The 15,143-nt window shown below is 53.0% G+C and overlaps 1 protein-coding gene across 1 annotated transcript; it reads left to right on the top strand.

Moving 5' to 3' along the window:
- Positions 1-351: 351 nt before the first annotated feature.
- KCND1 (potassium channel, voltage gated Shal related subfamily D, member 1) lies at positions 352-11,440 on the top strand. The gene is made up of 6 exons (XM_011946686.1): positions 352-3,043; positions 5,378-5,540; positions 5,640-5,723; positions 5,811-5,909; positions 6,183-6,433; positions 10,016-11,440. The coding sequence occupies exons 1-6, from the start codon at positions 1,923-1,925 to the stop codon at positions 10,239-10,241; spliced, it is 1,944 nt and encodes a 647-aa protein (XP_011802076.1). The 5' UTR covers positions 352-1,922; the 3' UTR covers positions 10,242-11,440.
- The last annotated feature ends 3,703 nt before the right edge of the window (positions 11,441-15,143 follow it).

Genomic DNA, 15,143 nt, shown 5'->3' on the forward strand with positions numbered 1-15,143 from the left:
GCATCATTCCCTGTGGCACTCCGCTCTGGGGCCATTAACAGACGCCTCCCCATCGATCGGATCTGCTAAGTGCTGCTGATTCAGGCGAGTGGGGGTGGGGGCCCCTGGGGGCAGAGGGGGTAGGAGCTGGGCAGGAAGAGAGGGGAGTCCAGGAAGGAGGTGGAGAGAATTGGCAAAGTTCCCTGCCACCCCCATTTTCCAGATGACGCGACTGAGGCCCAACCAGCTTTGTAGGAGGCGGAGTCTCCCCAGGGTCCCTCTCTGGCTGTCCTAGGGGAGGGGGCTCGGGGAGCCACGAGGCCCCTCCCTGCCTCCCTCCATCTCCCGGCAAGCTTGGAGGGGCGGGGAGAGAGAGCCAGAGGAGGAGAACTCAGGCAGCCCTGCAGAGGGGGCGAGGAGCTCGGGTGTTTGGTACCCCCAGCCCCACCGCTGTTGCTGCTGCTGCAACGGGGACACAGGTGAGGACGGCCCGAGAGGGAGGGGGAGGGGGACCACCACTAGCGCTGTCCTCATCCTTCCCTGGTCCAGCCCCCATGCCCCAGCCCATCCTGGGATAGTCCCCAGGGGTCCCACTGGACCTTGCCCTTCCCAGGCCTCCTTCCGGGGACCCCGCGCCCTCTCCCTGTCTATGCCACCTTCTCTCCTACGCCTGGCTGTGGTTGCTTCTCTTCCTCCTGCTGCCGCTGCTGCTACTGCCACTGCCCAGCACACACCGCCAGCCCCTCGGGGTGTGGTTTCCCCAGACCTGCCCCCAACGGTGGGACCCAGCCTTCTCCCGGCCTCCCCTGCCAGCTTCCTGCAAAGCCCAGGAGCCCCCCTGCCTGGAGACACACCCAACTCCCTTTCAACACCCCACGCTCCTCTTAACCCCATTTTGGGGGTGACCCCCTTCCTCTTATTTAGCCTTCATAGATCCCCTGGGTGCTCTGGGACTGTGCCCAACTTCCTAACATTTGAGTCCCAGACCCTTGGAATTCCCCAGGCCCCTTTTTCCTCCCTGTAGAACTCCTGAGACTGTCGACCAGGCTTTCTTGGCCCCTCTAGATACCCACCTCCCCCAGATAACTCTCAGCCTCTCAAAAAATAACCCAGCCCCCTATCTACCCCTTTGGATAACCTCTTCCCCTCTCCAGCCCTACTAGGCGGCCCTCGCCTCTCCTTTCTTCCCCAGAACTCCTCTGGAGTACAGACATCTCCCCAGGCTATTCTTGGCAACTCTAGGCAGTCCCAAGACACCTTTCAGCCTCTTTACAACCTCCGGGATCCACAGCCACCCCTCAAGATGCACCAGCTCCCTTTCCAGATCCATGAGGGGGGTCTAACCCTCTTATGCTTCCCCTAGAAGCTCGAGGGTGTGGACAACCCTCCTCACCTGTCTCAGCCCCTCTAGAACCCCCACTTCCAGACACTCTCAGTCTCTTTCAAGCACCTCTGGTCCCATTTCTACCCCTGTGGATGCCCCAGTCTCCTCTCCACCTCCACAAAGGAGTTCCAGGCTCTTCTGCCTTCCCTGAGACTCTTGAGAGTGTAGAGAACTCCCCACATGTTTCTTGGCCCCTCTAGACGCCCCCAGACACCTCTCAGGCACAGGCTAACTCCTTTAGAATCATCTCAGTCTCTTTAAACCCTCCCTCAGCTCCTTCTTGGCCCCATCCCCACACCTCTTTTCTGTTCTCTATGTCCCCAAGTCCCTTCTTAGTCCCTCAGGACATTGCCCAGTCCCCTCCTAGGCTCTGTAAATGTCCCCCAAACTCCTTCCCATCTCTAGTTCTTCCTCCTGGTTCCTCTTGGCCTCTCTAGACACCCCCAGTTTCCTTGTTCAGGTGGCTCAAGGCGTCTCCAAGCCCCCACCATCCTGGAGACAGCCACATTCTCCTACACGCCACCCTCACTAAGTCTCCCTGGGCTTGGGGAGCGGCACGATGGCGGCAGGCCTGGCCACGTGGCTGCCTTTTGCCCGGGCGGCAGCGGTGGGCTGGCTGCCCCTGGCCCAGCAGCCCCTGCCCCCGGCACCGGGGGTGAAGACATCTCGAGGAGATGAGGTTCTGGTGGTGAACGTGAGCGGACGGCGCTTTGAGACCTGGAAGAATACGCTGGACCGCTACCCAGATACCTTGTTGGGCAGCTCGGAGAAGGAATTCTTCTACGATGCTGACTCAGGCGAGTACTTCTTCGATCGCGACCCTGACATGTTCCGCCATGTGCTGAACTTCTACCGAACGGGGCGGCTGCACTGCCCACGGCAGGAGTGCATCCAGGCCTTCGACGAAGAGCTGGCCTTCTACGGCCTGGTCCCTGAGCTAGTTGGTGACTGCTGCCTTGAAGAGTATCGGGACCGAAAGAAGGAGAATGCCGAGCGCCTGGCAGAGGATGAGGAGGCCGAGCAGGCTGGGGACGGCCCAGCCCTGCCTGCGGGCAGCTCCCTGCGGCAGCGGCTCTGGCGGGCCTTCGAGAATCCACATACGAGCACTGCAGCCCTCGTTTTCTACTATGTGACCGGCTTCTTCATCGCCGTGTCAGTCATCGCCAATGTGGTGGAGACCATCCCATGCCGCGGCGCTGCACGCAGGTCCTCGAGGGAGCAGCCCTGTGGCGAACGCTTCCCACAGGCCTTTTTCTGCATGGACACAGCCTGTGTACTCATATTCACAGGTGAATACCTCCTGCGGTTGTTTGCTGCCCCCAGCCGTTGCCGCTTCCTGCGGAGTGTCATGAGCCTCATTGACGTGGTGGCCATCCTGCCCTACTACATTGGGCTTTTGGTGCCCAAGAACGACGATGTCTCAGGCGCCTTTGTCACCCTGCGTGTGTTCCGGGTGTTTCGCATCTTCAAGTTCTCCAGGCACTCACAGGGCTTGAGGATTCTGGGCTACACACTCAAGAGCTGTGCCTCTGAGCTGGGCTTTCTCCTCTTTTCTCTAACCATGGCCATCATCATCTTTGCCACTGTCATGTTTTATGCTGAGAAGGGCACAAACAAGACCAACTTTACAAGCATCCCTGCGGCCTTCTGGTATACCATTGTCACCATGACCACGCTTGGGTGAGTGCGGACTCCGTGTTGGGGGCTGCCCGATTACACTCACCCTTTCTGTAAAATTAGGAAGTTTAAAGAAATGATCTCTTTCTTTCTTTCTTTTTTAGATGGAGTCTTACTCTGTTGCCCAGGCTGGAGTGCAGTGGCAAGATCTCAGCTCACTGCAACCTCTGCTTCCTGGGTTCAAGTGATTCTCCTGCTTCAGACTCCCAAGTAGCTGGGATTACAGGTGCATGCCACCATGCCCAGCTAATTTTTGTATTTTTAGTAGAGATGGGGTTTCACCATGTTAGCCAGGCTGGTCTCAAACTCCTGACCTCAGGTGATCAGCCCACCTTGGCCTCCCAAAGTGCTGGGATTACAGGCGTGAGTCACCGTGCCTGGCCTCTTTCTCTTTTTGAGCTTCAGTTTGCTAATCTGTACACACTGAAGGAGCTGGACTTACTCTTCAGATCCCTCCCAGCTCTGACAATGCCTTGATTTTCTAGGTCAGGAGACTTGGGTTCAAGGATTGTCTTAGCTGCTCTCTTTCTGTTGATGTCGTTTTCTCATGGCCTCAGTTTTCCCCTCTGTAAAATGGGGAATGCTGATCCCTTCATCATCTAGAGAGGATTCAATGACATCACAGTTGTGAAAGTTCTCTGAATGTTTCTGGTGCAGGATACATAGGTGTTGGCTTTCTAGCACCTCTTTTTCTGTTTTGGGGACCCATGTCTCCCAACCTTCTAGAATTGTCTGCTGTGTGGGGCACTACTTCTGTGCCTTTGTGATTCCTTGATGTTTCCCAGAACAAGATGTTTTCAGCTTTTTTTTTTTTTTGTCAATCCCTGCAGAAGAAACAGAGTTCGGATAAAAGTATCAAATGGAATCATCGAACTCATGAGCTTTCTAAAGATACTGTCTAGGGCAGATGCTGTGATCCTTCTCTAAGTTTTCATCACTGGGATTGGGTATACAGTTGGTGCTCAGTATCTGTTGAAGGAATGACTGAATGAATTGGGTTTGCTCAGTTTCTTCATAGAGGTACAAAAAAAGTTGATTTGGGGTTTTTTTTTTTTTTTGAGACGGAGTCTTGCTTTGTCGCCCGGGCTGGAGTGCAGTGGCCCGATCTCAGCTCACTGCAAGCTCCGCCTCCCGGGTTTACGCCATTCTCCTGCCTCAGCCTCTGGAGTAGCTGAGACTACAGGCGCCCGCCACCTCGCCCGGCTAGTTTTTTGTATTTTTAGTAGAGACAGGGTTTCACCGTGTTAGCCAGGATGGTCTCGATCTCCTGACCTCGTGATCCGCCCGTCTCAGCCTCCCAAAGTGCTGGGATTACAGGCTTGAGCCACCACGCCCGGCTGATTTGGGGTTTCTAAAGCGTAGAAACCCCAATTCTAGTTGGAGGTTCAGGATCAGACCGACAAACAAATACAGAGCGCTGACAGTAGGCTGGAACTGAGTATTTTGATGGCTTTTACTCTATTCAAGTCCTCACAACAACTCTGTGAGGGTGGATGTCTGCCCATGTCTCATAGTTGAGGACACGGTCTGAGATGACACATCAGAGAGCCAGCAATGGCCAAGTTGGAGAGACTTTTGAGCAGAGTCCTGAATGCTTAAAATGAGTCAAAATACAGAAATAAGGAACAGCCATCCTAGGGCACAGAGAAAAGGCTTAGAGGCTGAAGACTGCAGAGGCTGTGTTTCTGTGGAGGAGTTCTGATTGGTTCTGCGGTCAGAACAAAAATATGCAGTGTGATCTTGGGCGAGTCAGTTACAGAACCTCCCTGATCTTCAGGGGAGCTCTCTGTGAACAAGTTAGTAAGGTTGGCTTGGCTCTATCTCTATGGGAGGTGGGTGGCATGGAGAAAGACAGGGGGGTTTCAAGGCTCCTCCCTGTTTTGTCATATGTGGACAGTTTTCAAAGATTCCCCTACAGGGAAATGAAAAGGGGTCCTACCTAGACCGGGTAAGAGAGGCAGCCAAAACCAACAAAACACTCAGCCTGGGACTTGAAGCCCTTCGACTGGCCCATGGTGCTGGGACTCTCCTCCCAGGAGGCTGTGTTCACTGCCTGTGACTTCCTCATGCTCCCCTCTGTTGGTTTTCATAGATTTCTAGCTGACTCAGGTGCTTGGTATGTAGCTTGGAGAGGGGCAGCAGACGGTAGGGGTTGAGGGCCAGCTCCATTTCTCACTTGACTCCCCAACATTTTACAGAGCAAGAAACTGAGGGGCTCAGAAGGTTTGAGTGCCTGGCCAGGGTCACAGAGCTAGTCCGGATTAGATGGGATGGAGTGGGAGACTGAAAGGTAGGTGGGCACTTTTCCTGACCTTGGCCTACCTCCCCTCACTCCAGCTACGGAGACATGGTGCCCAGCACCATTGCTGGCAAGATTTTCGGGTCCATCTGCTCACTCAGTGGCGTCTTGGTCATTGCCCTGCCTGTGCCAGTCATTGTGTCCAACTTTAGCCGCATCTACCACCAGAACCAGCGGGCTGACAAGCGCCGAGCACAGCAGGTAACTGCACTTTCCATCCGAGCACCTCCTACTCCCTACACCCCAAGCCAGTCTACTTTGGGGCTTACCCACCTGACCTTTTATCTCCTCTCTCTGCAGAAGGTGCGCTTGGCAAGGATCCGATTGGCAAAGAGTGGTACCACCAATGCCTTCCTGCAGTACAAGCAGAATGGGGGCCTTGAGGTGGGTTGGGGCCTGGATTGGGGTTGCAGTGAGCCATAACAGGGGGAGGAAGGTGCTGCCCTTATTGCTCTGCTCCATCCACTCCAGGACAGCGGCAGTGGCGAGGAACAGGCTCTTTGTGTCAGGAACCGTTCTGCCTTTGAACAGCAACATCACCACTTGCTGCACTGTCTAGAGAAGACAACGGTGAGGCCTAATGTGAGGTGGTATAGCAGAATAGAAAGGGGTCCCTCTGAGGCCATGCCAGCTCTCTCCCTTGGATGGGAGGCTCACTACAAATTGTGGAAATCACACAGAGCTTCCTGGAAGAGGCTACAGGAGAGCCAAGCCTTGAAGGATGGGCAAGGGAAGGCAAGAGGGAGCAATTTACAGAAAGGAGAGAACAGCCTGAGCAAAGGCTTGAGGGTGGGATCAGCTCCCATGGGATGCCCCGTGACCCCGCCTCCCTTCTGCCCACAGTGTCATGAGTTCACAGATGAGCTCACCTTCAGCGAAGCCCTGGGAGCCGTCTCGCCGGGTGGCCGCACCAGCCGCAGCACCTCTGTGTCTTCCCAGCCAATGGGACATGGAAGCCTGCTGTCTTCTTGTTGCCCTCGCAGGGCCAAGCGCCGTGCCATCCGCCTTGCCAACTCCACTGCCTCAGTCAGCCGTGGCAGCATGCAGGAGCTGGACATGCTGGCAGGGCTGCGCAGGAGCCCTGCCCCCCAGAGGTAAGCAGCCCTCCTACCTGCTAGCCACACCTGGGGAAGCTCAGAGCTTAGACCAGAAGCTCTGAGATTCCATGACTCCAGACCTAGCAAGTCAAGCTCGAACCCAAACCCCTCCATGCTGGAAGCTTGAGCTTTTCTTGTCTAGATCTCATTCTTCATCCATTCTTTTTTTTTTTTTTTTGAGACAGAGTCTCACTGTCACCCAGGCTGAAGTGCAATGGCGGGATCTCAGCCCACTGCAACCTCCACCTCCCGGGTTCAAGCGATTCTCCTGCCGCAGCCTCATGAGTAGCTGGGGTTACAGGCACATGCCACCATGCCCAGCTAATTGTTGTATTTTTAGTAGAGATGAGGTTTTGCCATGTTACCCAGACTAGTCTCAAACTCCCCACTTCAAGTGATCCACCTGCCTCAGCCTCCCAGAGTGCTGAGATTACAGGCATGAGCCACCTCGCCTGGCCTCTTCATCCATCCTTTCACCAAATATTTATTGAGCACCTATTGTGTGGCAGGCACAGTTGTAGGCAACTTGGATGTGGCAGTCAATGAACAGACAGAAGCCCCTGTATCCTATTCTAGTGGGATAAGACAGTTAACTTCTATTCTAGTGGGATAAGACAGTTAATAAACAAATACATAGATTATATAGCATATCAAACAGCTGTAAATGCCAAGGAGAAAAGTCAGTCAGGGATGGGGGCTAGAAAGCATAGAGCAGGCCAGGTGTGGTGGCTCATGCCTATAATCCCACCACTTTGGGAGGCCAAGGCGAGCGGATAACAGGAGTTCGAGACCAGCCTGGCTAACATGGTGAAACCCTGTTTCTATTAAAAATACAAAACTACTAGCTCGGTGTGGTGGCGCGCACCTGTAATCCCAGTTACTTGGGAGGCTGAGGCAGGAGAATCACCTGAACCTGGGAGGTGGAGGTTCCAGTGAGCTGAGATCGCACCATTGCACTCCAGCTTAGGCAACAAGAGCAAAACGCTGTCTCAAAAAAAAAAAAGAAAAGAAAAGAAAAAAAAAGCATAGAGCAGGTGGTGATGCAGATTTTTTTTTTTTTTGACACAGAGTCTCGCTCTGTTGCCCGGGCTGGAGTGCAGTGGCTCAATCTTGGCCCAGTGCAACCTCCGCCTCCTGGGTTCAAGTGATTCTCCTGCCTCAGCCTCCCAAGAAGCTGGGCCTATAGGCATGCGCCACCACACCCAGCTAGTTTTTGTATTTTTAGTAGAGACAGGGTTTCACCATGTTGACTAGGATGGTATCAATCTCCTGACCTCATGATCCACCCACCTCGGCCTCCCAAAGTGCTGGGATTACAGGCATGAGCCATCGTACCTGGCTGCGTTTTTTCGTTTTTCTTTTGAGATGAAGTTTTGCTCTGTTGCCCAGGCTGGAGTGCAGTGGTGCAATCTCGTCTCACTGCAACCTCTGCCTCCCGGGTTCAGATGATTCTCCTGCCTCAGCCTCCCGAGTAGCTGGGATTACAGGTGCCCGCCACCATACCCAGCTAGTTTTTTATATTTATTTATTTATTTATTTATTTATTTTTGAGATGGAGTCCTGCTCTGTCGCCCAGACTGGAGTGCAGTGGCACGATCTTGGCTTACTGCAAACTCCGCCTCCCGGGTTCAAGCAGTTCTCTGCCTTAGCCTCCCAAGTAGCTGGGACTACAGGTGCGTGCCACCACGCCCAGCTAATTTTTGTATTTTTAGTAAAGACGGGGTTTTGCCATGTTGGCCAGGATGGTCTCAATCTCTTGACCTTGTGATCTGGCCACCTCGACCTCCCAAAGTGCTGGGATTACAGGCATGAGCCACCGCACCCAGCCAATTTTTTATATTTTTAGTAGAGATGAGGTTTCACCATGTTGGCCAGGCTGGCCTCAAACTCCTGACCTTCAGGTGGTCCACCTGCCTCGGCCTCTCAGAGTGCTGGGATTACAGGCATGAGCCACCACTCTCAGGTGGTGATGCAGTTTTAATAGTGTGGTCAGGGAAGGCTTTACGGAGGTGACAACTGAGCCAAGACCTGAAGGAGGCAAAGGAGTGGGCCATGCAGAGGGAGAGCTTTCTAAGCAGAGTGAACAGCCTGTGCAAAGGCCTTGAGGCAGATGTGGGTCCACATTAGAGACATAGCAAGGAAGCTATCATGGGTGGAGGAGAGTGAGCTAGGGGGAGAGTGGTAAGAGGCAAACTCAGAAAGGAGTGAGGGTCCCACCTTAGATCCTACTGTAGACACTTTGTAAGGACTTGGACACTGTTAGGAGTAACCATGAGAGATAACATTTTCATGTGTATGCTCCTTGTGTTCCAGACACTGCTCTGAGCACTTCGTAACATTTTCAATCTCATTTAATCTCCACAGCAACGCTTTGGGAGATAGTGTTCATTCCACGCTACAGATGAGAGAAGAGAGAGGTTTGGAGTGGTTAAAGTAGGACCAGGGGCCGGGCACGGTGGCTCAATCCTGTAATCCCAGCACTTTGGGAGGCCGAGACGGGCAGATCACAAGGTCAGGAGATCGAGACCATCCTGGCTAACACGGTGAAACCCCGTCTCTACTAAAATACAAAAAACTAGCCGGGCGTGTTGGCGGGCGCCTGTAGTCCCAGCTACTCGGGAGGCTGAGGCAGGAGAATGGCGTGAACCCGGGAGGCGGAGCTTGCAGTGAGCTGAGATCCGGCCACTGCACTCCAGCCTGGGCAACAGAGCGAGACTCCGTCTCAAAAAAATAAAATAAAATAAAATAAAGTAGGACCAGGATGTGAACCCAGGACTGTCTGACTCTAGAGTCCTCACTCTTTACCACCATAATTGGGGATGCAGGAGAAGTACTTACGTACTTAGCACAGTGTCAGGGACCCAGTAGGTGCTCAATAAATGCCATGATTGCTATGGTAAGTATTAAGATAACTTTTTTTTTTTTTTTGAGACCAAGTCTCACTCTGTCGCCCAGGCTGGAGTGCAGTGGCGCAATTTCGGCTCACTGCAAGCTCCGCATCCTGGGTTCACGCCATTCTCCTGCCTCGGCCTCCTGAGTAGCTGGGACTACAGGTGTTTGCCACCACGCCCACCTAATTTTTTGTATTTTTAGTAGAGATGGAGTTTCACCATGTTAGCCAGGATGGTCTCAATCTCCTGATCTCATGATCCGCCCGCCTTGGCCTCCCAAAGTGCTGGGATTACAGGCATGAGCCACCGTGCCTAGCTGATAACTTTTATTTATTTATTTATTTATTTATTTATTTATTTATTTATTTTGAGATGGAGTCTCATTCCGTCACCCAGGTTGAAGTGCAGTGGTGCAATCTCAGCTCACTGCAACCTCCACCTCCTGGGTTCAAGCAATTCTCCTGCCTCGGCCTCCCAAGTAGCTGTGATTACAGGCATGCGCCACCATGCCCGGCTAATTTTTTGTATTTAGTAGAGACCAGGTTTCACCACGTTGGTCAGGCTGGTCTTGAACTCCTGACCTCAGGTGATCCACCCGCCTCGGCTTCCCAAAGTACAGGGATTACAGGCATGAGCCACCGCACCCGGCCTAAGATAACTTTTTAAGAGCCTTCCATCTTCTCCACAGCCGCTCCAGCCTCAATGCCAAGCCCCATGACAGCCTTGACCTGAACTGCGACAGCCGGGACTTCGTGGCTGCCATTATCAGTATCCCTACCCCTCCTGCCAACACCCCAGATGAGAGCCAACCTTCCTCCCCTGGTGGTGGCAGCAGGGCCGGCAGCACCCTCAGGAACTCCAGCCTGGGTACCCCTTGCCTCTTCCCTGAGACCGTCAAGATCTCTTCCCTGTGAGGGGTAGACCTGCCCATTCAGAAGGTCCTCTTCATTTTTGGGAAATCCTTTCCAAAGCCATATTTTTGGGAGGCAGAGAGAGGCAGGCTTGGACACCCCTTCTGCCCCCCTACTGAGAACTATGCAATGGAGTTTCATGAAATGGTCCACATAGTGGGGAAGTAGCCAGGAAATGGGAAACTTCCCCCCACCCCAGACATTTTTCCTGGTGGGAGCTGAAGCACTGGGCTTCCACGGGCCCCTGGCCTCCTTGCCCCAGCACACTGGGACTGGCCCCACTCTCCCAGCTGGACTCCTGCATGCTCCTCCCCTTGGGCTCTCAGTTGAAGGTAAAGCTTTAATCTGATATCTGAGGTCTGGCCTAAGAAGGAGAGTTGAGATTTCCTCCTCCCTCTGGCTGGGATATGGAGCTTTGGAGGTTCAGAGAAGAGATCCCTCACCTCTGATCTGGCCTCTACACGAGGTCCTCACCCTCCATCTGGCCCAACAACTCCCAGATTCTGAAGCTTGGAATGCAAACACAGGCTTCATGGGCTGTGGCCTCTGCAGTGACCTGCCATCCCCAGGCCTTGCCTGAGGGGTCAGGCTGCCTCTCCCAACACACACTCAGATAGCACAAATTCTACCATCCCCTTCCCTGGCTGCTGGAAATGGGACCCCGCAACCCTGTCCTCTGCCGGGCCCCCAGCAAACTCTAGCAATAGCAGCTGCTGCCGTGTCATTATGCAAAGCCTCTGACCAGTTTGCTGCAGCATTTACATCTGCCCTAATCAGAGGGGCCACCTCTAACTACTCCTCCTCCTCTCTTCTCCTCTGGTTTGCCTCCTTCCTGGGTTGGGCTGGAGTCTGGACTGGCCGAGATAAGAGCCTGGCAACCAGCAAGAGCTGGGCTGTATTTGGAGATCATGGGTTGATTCCATGTTCTTGGGCAAGGGTCCAGAAGCATCAGGGGCTCAGGCCTGGGATGTTTCTGAACTTTGGGAGTTATAGGAGACAGGAGGAACTTCTCCTCCTCCTCCCCTACAATTCCTTTTCCCATATTCCTTTCTTCTCCCTCTTGGGTCACCTTCCAGAACTCTGCTCTCAGGCTGAAATCTGGCATCATCTCAGGTTCCCTGTCCCCAGCACTGTCCCCATGGAGCTGGCGACTGACAAAGATGTAGTTTCCATCAGTCAATAAAACCTGAGAGGAGATATGAGGACTGAGTATCTCCTGGCTCTGTGGATTTGGGGGCTGGGTTGGGCTTGGGGGTTGAAAACACTCTGATTTCAATCCCTTTTGGCTAGGAGAAGGGCTGGTATGGGTCAAGGTATGGGAGATGGATGGTTGGTGATGTATTCTGGAAGATGGGGATCCAGAAGAAATGAAAGAACGTGGTTTGAGGAGTCCATCTACAGCCAGTGAGGCAGGCCAGGGGGTCCTGAGACATTCCTCCTTGGATATCATCCGCGCCAGCTTCCTGATTCACAGGTGGGGAAACTGAGACCCAGAGAAACACATAGTTAGAGGAGACTTAAACCCAGGCTTCCTGACAGCAAACAACTCTGAATTTAACCCTAATAAAAGCATCACTTGGTTTGGTGAATTTCCTTTCCTTGTGGATGCCCCCTACATTCTCTCTTCTGGGCTACTGGCTACACTAGGCTAGAGTGTGGCTGAGTTCTGTAGAGCACTGAGCAGACAGACCATCGATTCAGGTTGATCTGGGTTCCAGTCCCTGGGTGAGAGAATCATTTACCTTCTCTTGCCTCAGGTTGCTAATCTGTGAAATAGGGATAATTAATTTAGTCACCCAATATTTATTAACTTCCATTATGTGCCAGCCCTAGGGATACAAAGGTGGGCAAAGTAGGCATTGTCTCTGATGTATAGTTGAGCATGGAAGGCAGACAAGTAATTACAACATGGTGTGGCAGAACTAAGATCCATGGGTTATAGAAGCATGCAGATGGCAGGAGAACTTAACCTGGCCAACACACAAGGAATGAGTTGGAGTTAGCCAGGCAGCAAAGGAAAGGATGCAATGTTCTGGGCAGAGGGAATAGCATGTGCAATGACCTGGAGGTTAGAGAGTGAGCTCAGGCCTTTGGGGAACTGACAGTATTTCAGTCCAGCTGGGGAGGAGAGTGTGGGGCTGTGAGGAGAGGAAGGATGGAGAGGTAGGCCAGATAACAAAAAGCTTTGACGCTATGACGTGAATTTTGAACTTCATCCTCAAGATAGTGGGGACTTCTAAAGGCTTTTAAACAGAAAAGTCATGATGAAGTTTGTGTTTCAGAATGATCATTCTGGCTGTGGAGAGCAGATATAGAGAAACAGTCCTGGAAGGAAGAAAAGTAGGGAGGAGGCTTTTATAATAGTTTAGGTGGTAGGGGACAGTGGCTTGGACTAGAGTAGTGGCAGTAGAATTGGAGAGTCTAGAGATTTGGGAGGTAGAATTGGCAGGACTTGGGATTGACAGGCATGTGGGAGTTGAGGAAGAGGGAGCAGTCAAGGTTGACTCCCAGGTTCTGGCTTGGACAACGGCTGGATGGGAGTGCTATTCCCTGGTAAAGGGAACATCAAAGCTGTTAGCACTCAGTGCTAGGTACATAGTAAGTACTTGGTGAAGGGTAGCCATGATTACTATCTTGAGTTCAGGTTTAGATGTGTAGTCAGTGAAATATATGGGGCTGGAGTGAGATGATCATGAGAAGATTCAATGTGATAATGTGCATTTGGCACAGAGCCATGAACACAACAGTCCTGGTAAATGTGAAAGTCCCCTCCTCCCATTAAGTCTCATGAGCAGAAAACACTACTTAGAACCCATTTATTACTTACACCTTTCAGGGAAGAACTTCAACTAGGGTTAGTATCTGAAGGGAGGCAAGGCTATACTCAAAACAGCTTTCCCATGGTCTCTTTCAGTCAACCTGTTGTATGGCTTGTCTCCTAAGACTGGAAGTGAACTCCAAATACCTTCTTGGTTCATCAGCTCATCTGAACCCCATAACCATTCCCTGAGGTAGTCTGGGCAGGCATTATCATTCTCGTTTTACACATGGGTAATCTCAAAAGCAACACAATGACTTGCTCAAGATCATACAGTTGGTAATGGCCCATCTGTGCCTGGAACTGAGGTCTTTCTGGCTCCAAAGCCTGGGATCCTTCCTTTGCACCACCATGCAGACTACTTTATTGAACACTTCCTATGTGCTGGGCACAACACCAGGCCCTTCAGAAGCATTAATCTCTGATCCTCAGATTGGAATTATCATTGCCAATGTATAGAATAGAAATTGAGGCTGGGTGCTCACTTCGCACCACATATACTAAACTTAGAACGATACAAAGAAGAATAGCATGGCACTATGCGAAAGGATGACACGCAAATACGTGAAGCATTCTATAAAAAAGTAAACAACAACAACAACAAAAATTGAGGACGGGGTGGGAGTTAAATGACTGACAAAGATCAATCAGACAGGAAGGGCAGAGCTAGGATTAGCGTATAGCTCTCCAGCTACTCAATAGCAGGGATTCTGCCAACCCCATTTCGAGACGCTGACTGGTGACAGAGCTGATTCATAAACCTCGATCGACCCAAGCAAACTCAGTTTTAGAAAAAGGCTGGGCTTGGCCAGGCGCGGTGACTCACGCCTGTAATCCCAGCACTCTGCGAAGCCGAGGCGGGAGGATCGCTTGTGCCCAGGAGCTGGAGATCAGCCTGGGCAACATAGCGAGACTTTGTCCCTACAAAAAAGTGAAAAAAAATTAGCCGGGCGTAGTAATGCGCGCTTGCGGTTCCAGCTATTCGGGAGACTGAGGCGGGAGGATCGCTTGAACCTGGGAGTTGGAGTTTGCAGTGAGCTATGATCACGCCACCGCATTCCAGCCTGGGCGACAGAGTGAGACCCCCGTCTCGATTTCGGGGGGGGGGGGGAGGCTGGGCCGCGCCTGCGCACTAGCCATAGGGCCGGGGAGGTCAACGCGAGGGCGAGAGTGCTGTGGTGCCAGAGAAGGCGTGTCTATTTCCCAAACAACCACTGTCCCCACGGTGCTTGTCTGTCCCAAGGTTGGTCGGTATGCCGCGAGTGACGGCGTCTTTTAACCAATCACCGCAGAACTCAGGCTGTTGCCGGGGTGAAGCGGTGTCCGCCTCCCCCGGAAGGATATTTGTAGGTGGGTGGGTCCGGAAGTGACGCTAGAAGGGAATGCTATGCTCTGGGAGTGTTGATGTTTTCCAGTCATTCCGGCTGACAGCGTTGAAGCTGGAAGCCTGGAGGGGAGGTGTTTTTCCTGTCGTACGTGGGACAGGCTCGCTGTCCGTCCGCAGTACCGACGACTGCGAGTCAGAGCTTCGGGGAGAAAAGTGAAGAGCAAGACGGGACCGACGGGGAGAAAGGCTGAGAACCAGGGTGTCGACTTTGACTGAAATTTGAGACGGAGGGCACCGGAGGGCGAGCACTCGCCTGTGATTGGCCCGTGGGCGTCGTCGAGGACCCACGCAGCTGCTCAATTGGTTGGTGTTCGCAATTGTTGTGGCTGCGGCGGCGATTTTGCCCACGTACTTCCGAGCAAGGGGCGTGGCTGTGCCCTGGCGCGCGTGCGCAGCGCCCCGGGGCCCCACCCGGTAGTGCAAGAACCTGCGAGGGGGCGGAGCGAAGAGGTGCTTGTTTTGGTTCTGTTTCCTTTGAAGCAGAAGGCCGGAACAAGCGTAGCAATAAATTTGCTGGACTTGGAGAGAAGGTTACGACAAACTCGCCGCACTGCCTTCGTCTTGGACTTTACATCCGGGTTCTCCTCCCGGCGTGACCCGCGCGCCGCCGCCGCCGCCGAGGGTTCTCGAACCGGTGCCGCGATCCCTTTATCCGGGTTTCGCCGTTCCCGTCGTGCTTAGCGCACTACACTAGCCCCCC

Source organism: Colobus angolensis, unplaced genomic scaffold (genome assembly GCF_000951035.1).
Source record: "Colobus angolensis palliatus isolate OR3802 unplaced genomic scaffold, Cang.pa_1.0 Scaffold252, whole genome shotgun sequence".
In the NCBI taxonomy this organism is placed as follows: Eukaryota; Metazoa; Chordata; class Mammalia; order Primates; family Cercopithecidae; genus Colobus; species Colobus angolensis.

Bases quoted from the DNA above. Each gene is read 5' to 3' on its own strand.
- KCND1 (XM_011946686.1), top strand. From the start codon at position 1,923: ATGGCGGCAGGCCTGGCCACGTGGCTGCCTTTTGCCCGGGCGGCAGCG. The intron at 5,910-6,182 runs GTGAGGCCTAAT...TTCTGCCCACAG, and splicing joins ACTGTCTAGAGAAGACAACG to TGTCATGAGTTCACAGATGA. The intron at 6,434-10,015 runs GTAAGCAGCCCT...TCTTCTCCACAG, and splicing joins AGGAGCCCTGCCCCCCAGAG to CCGCTCCAGCCTCAATGCCA.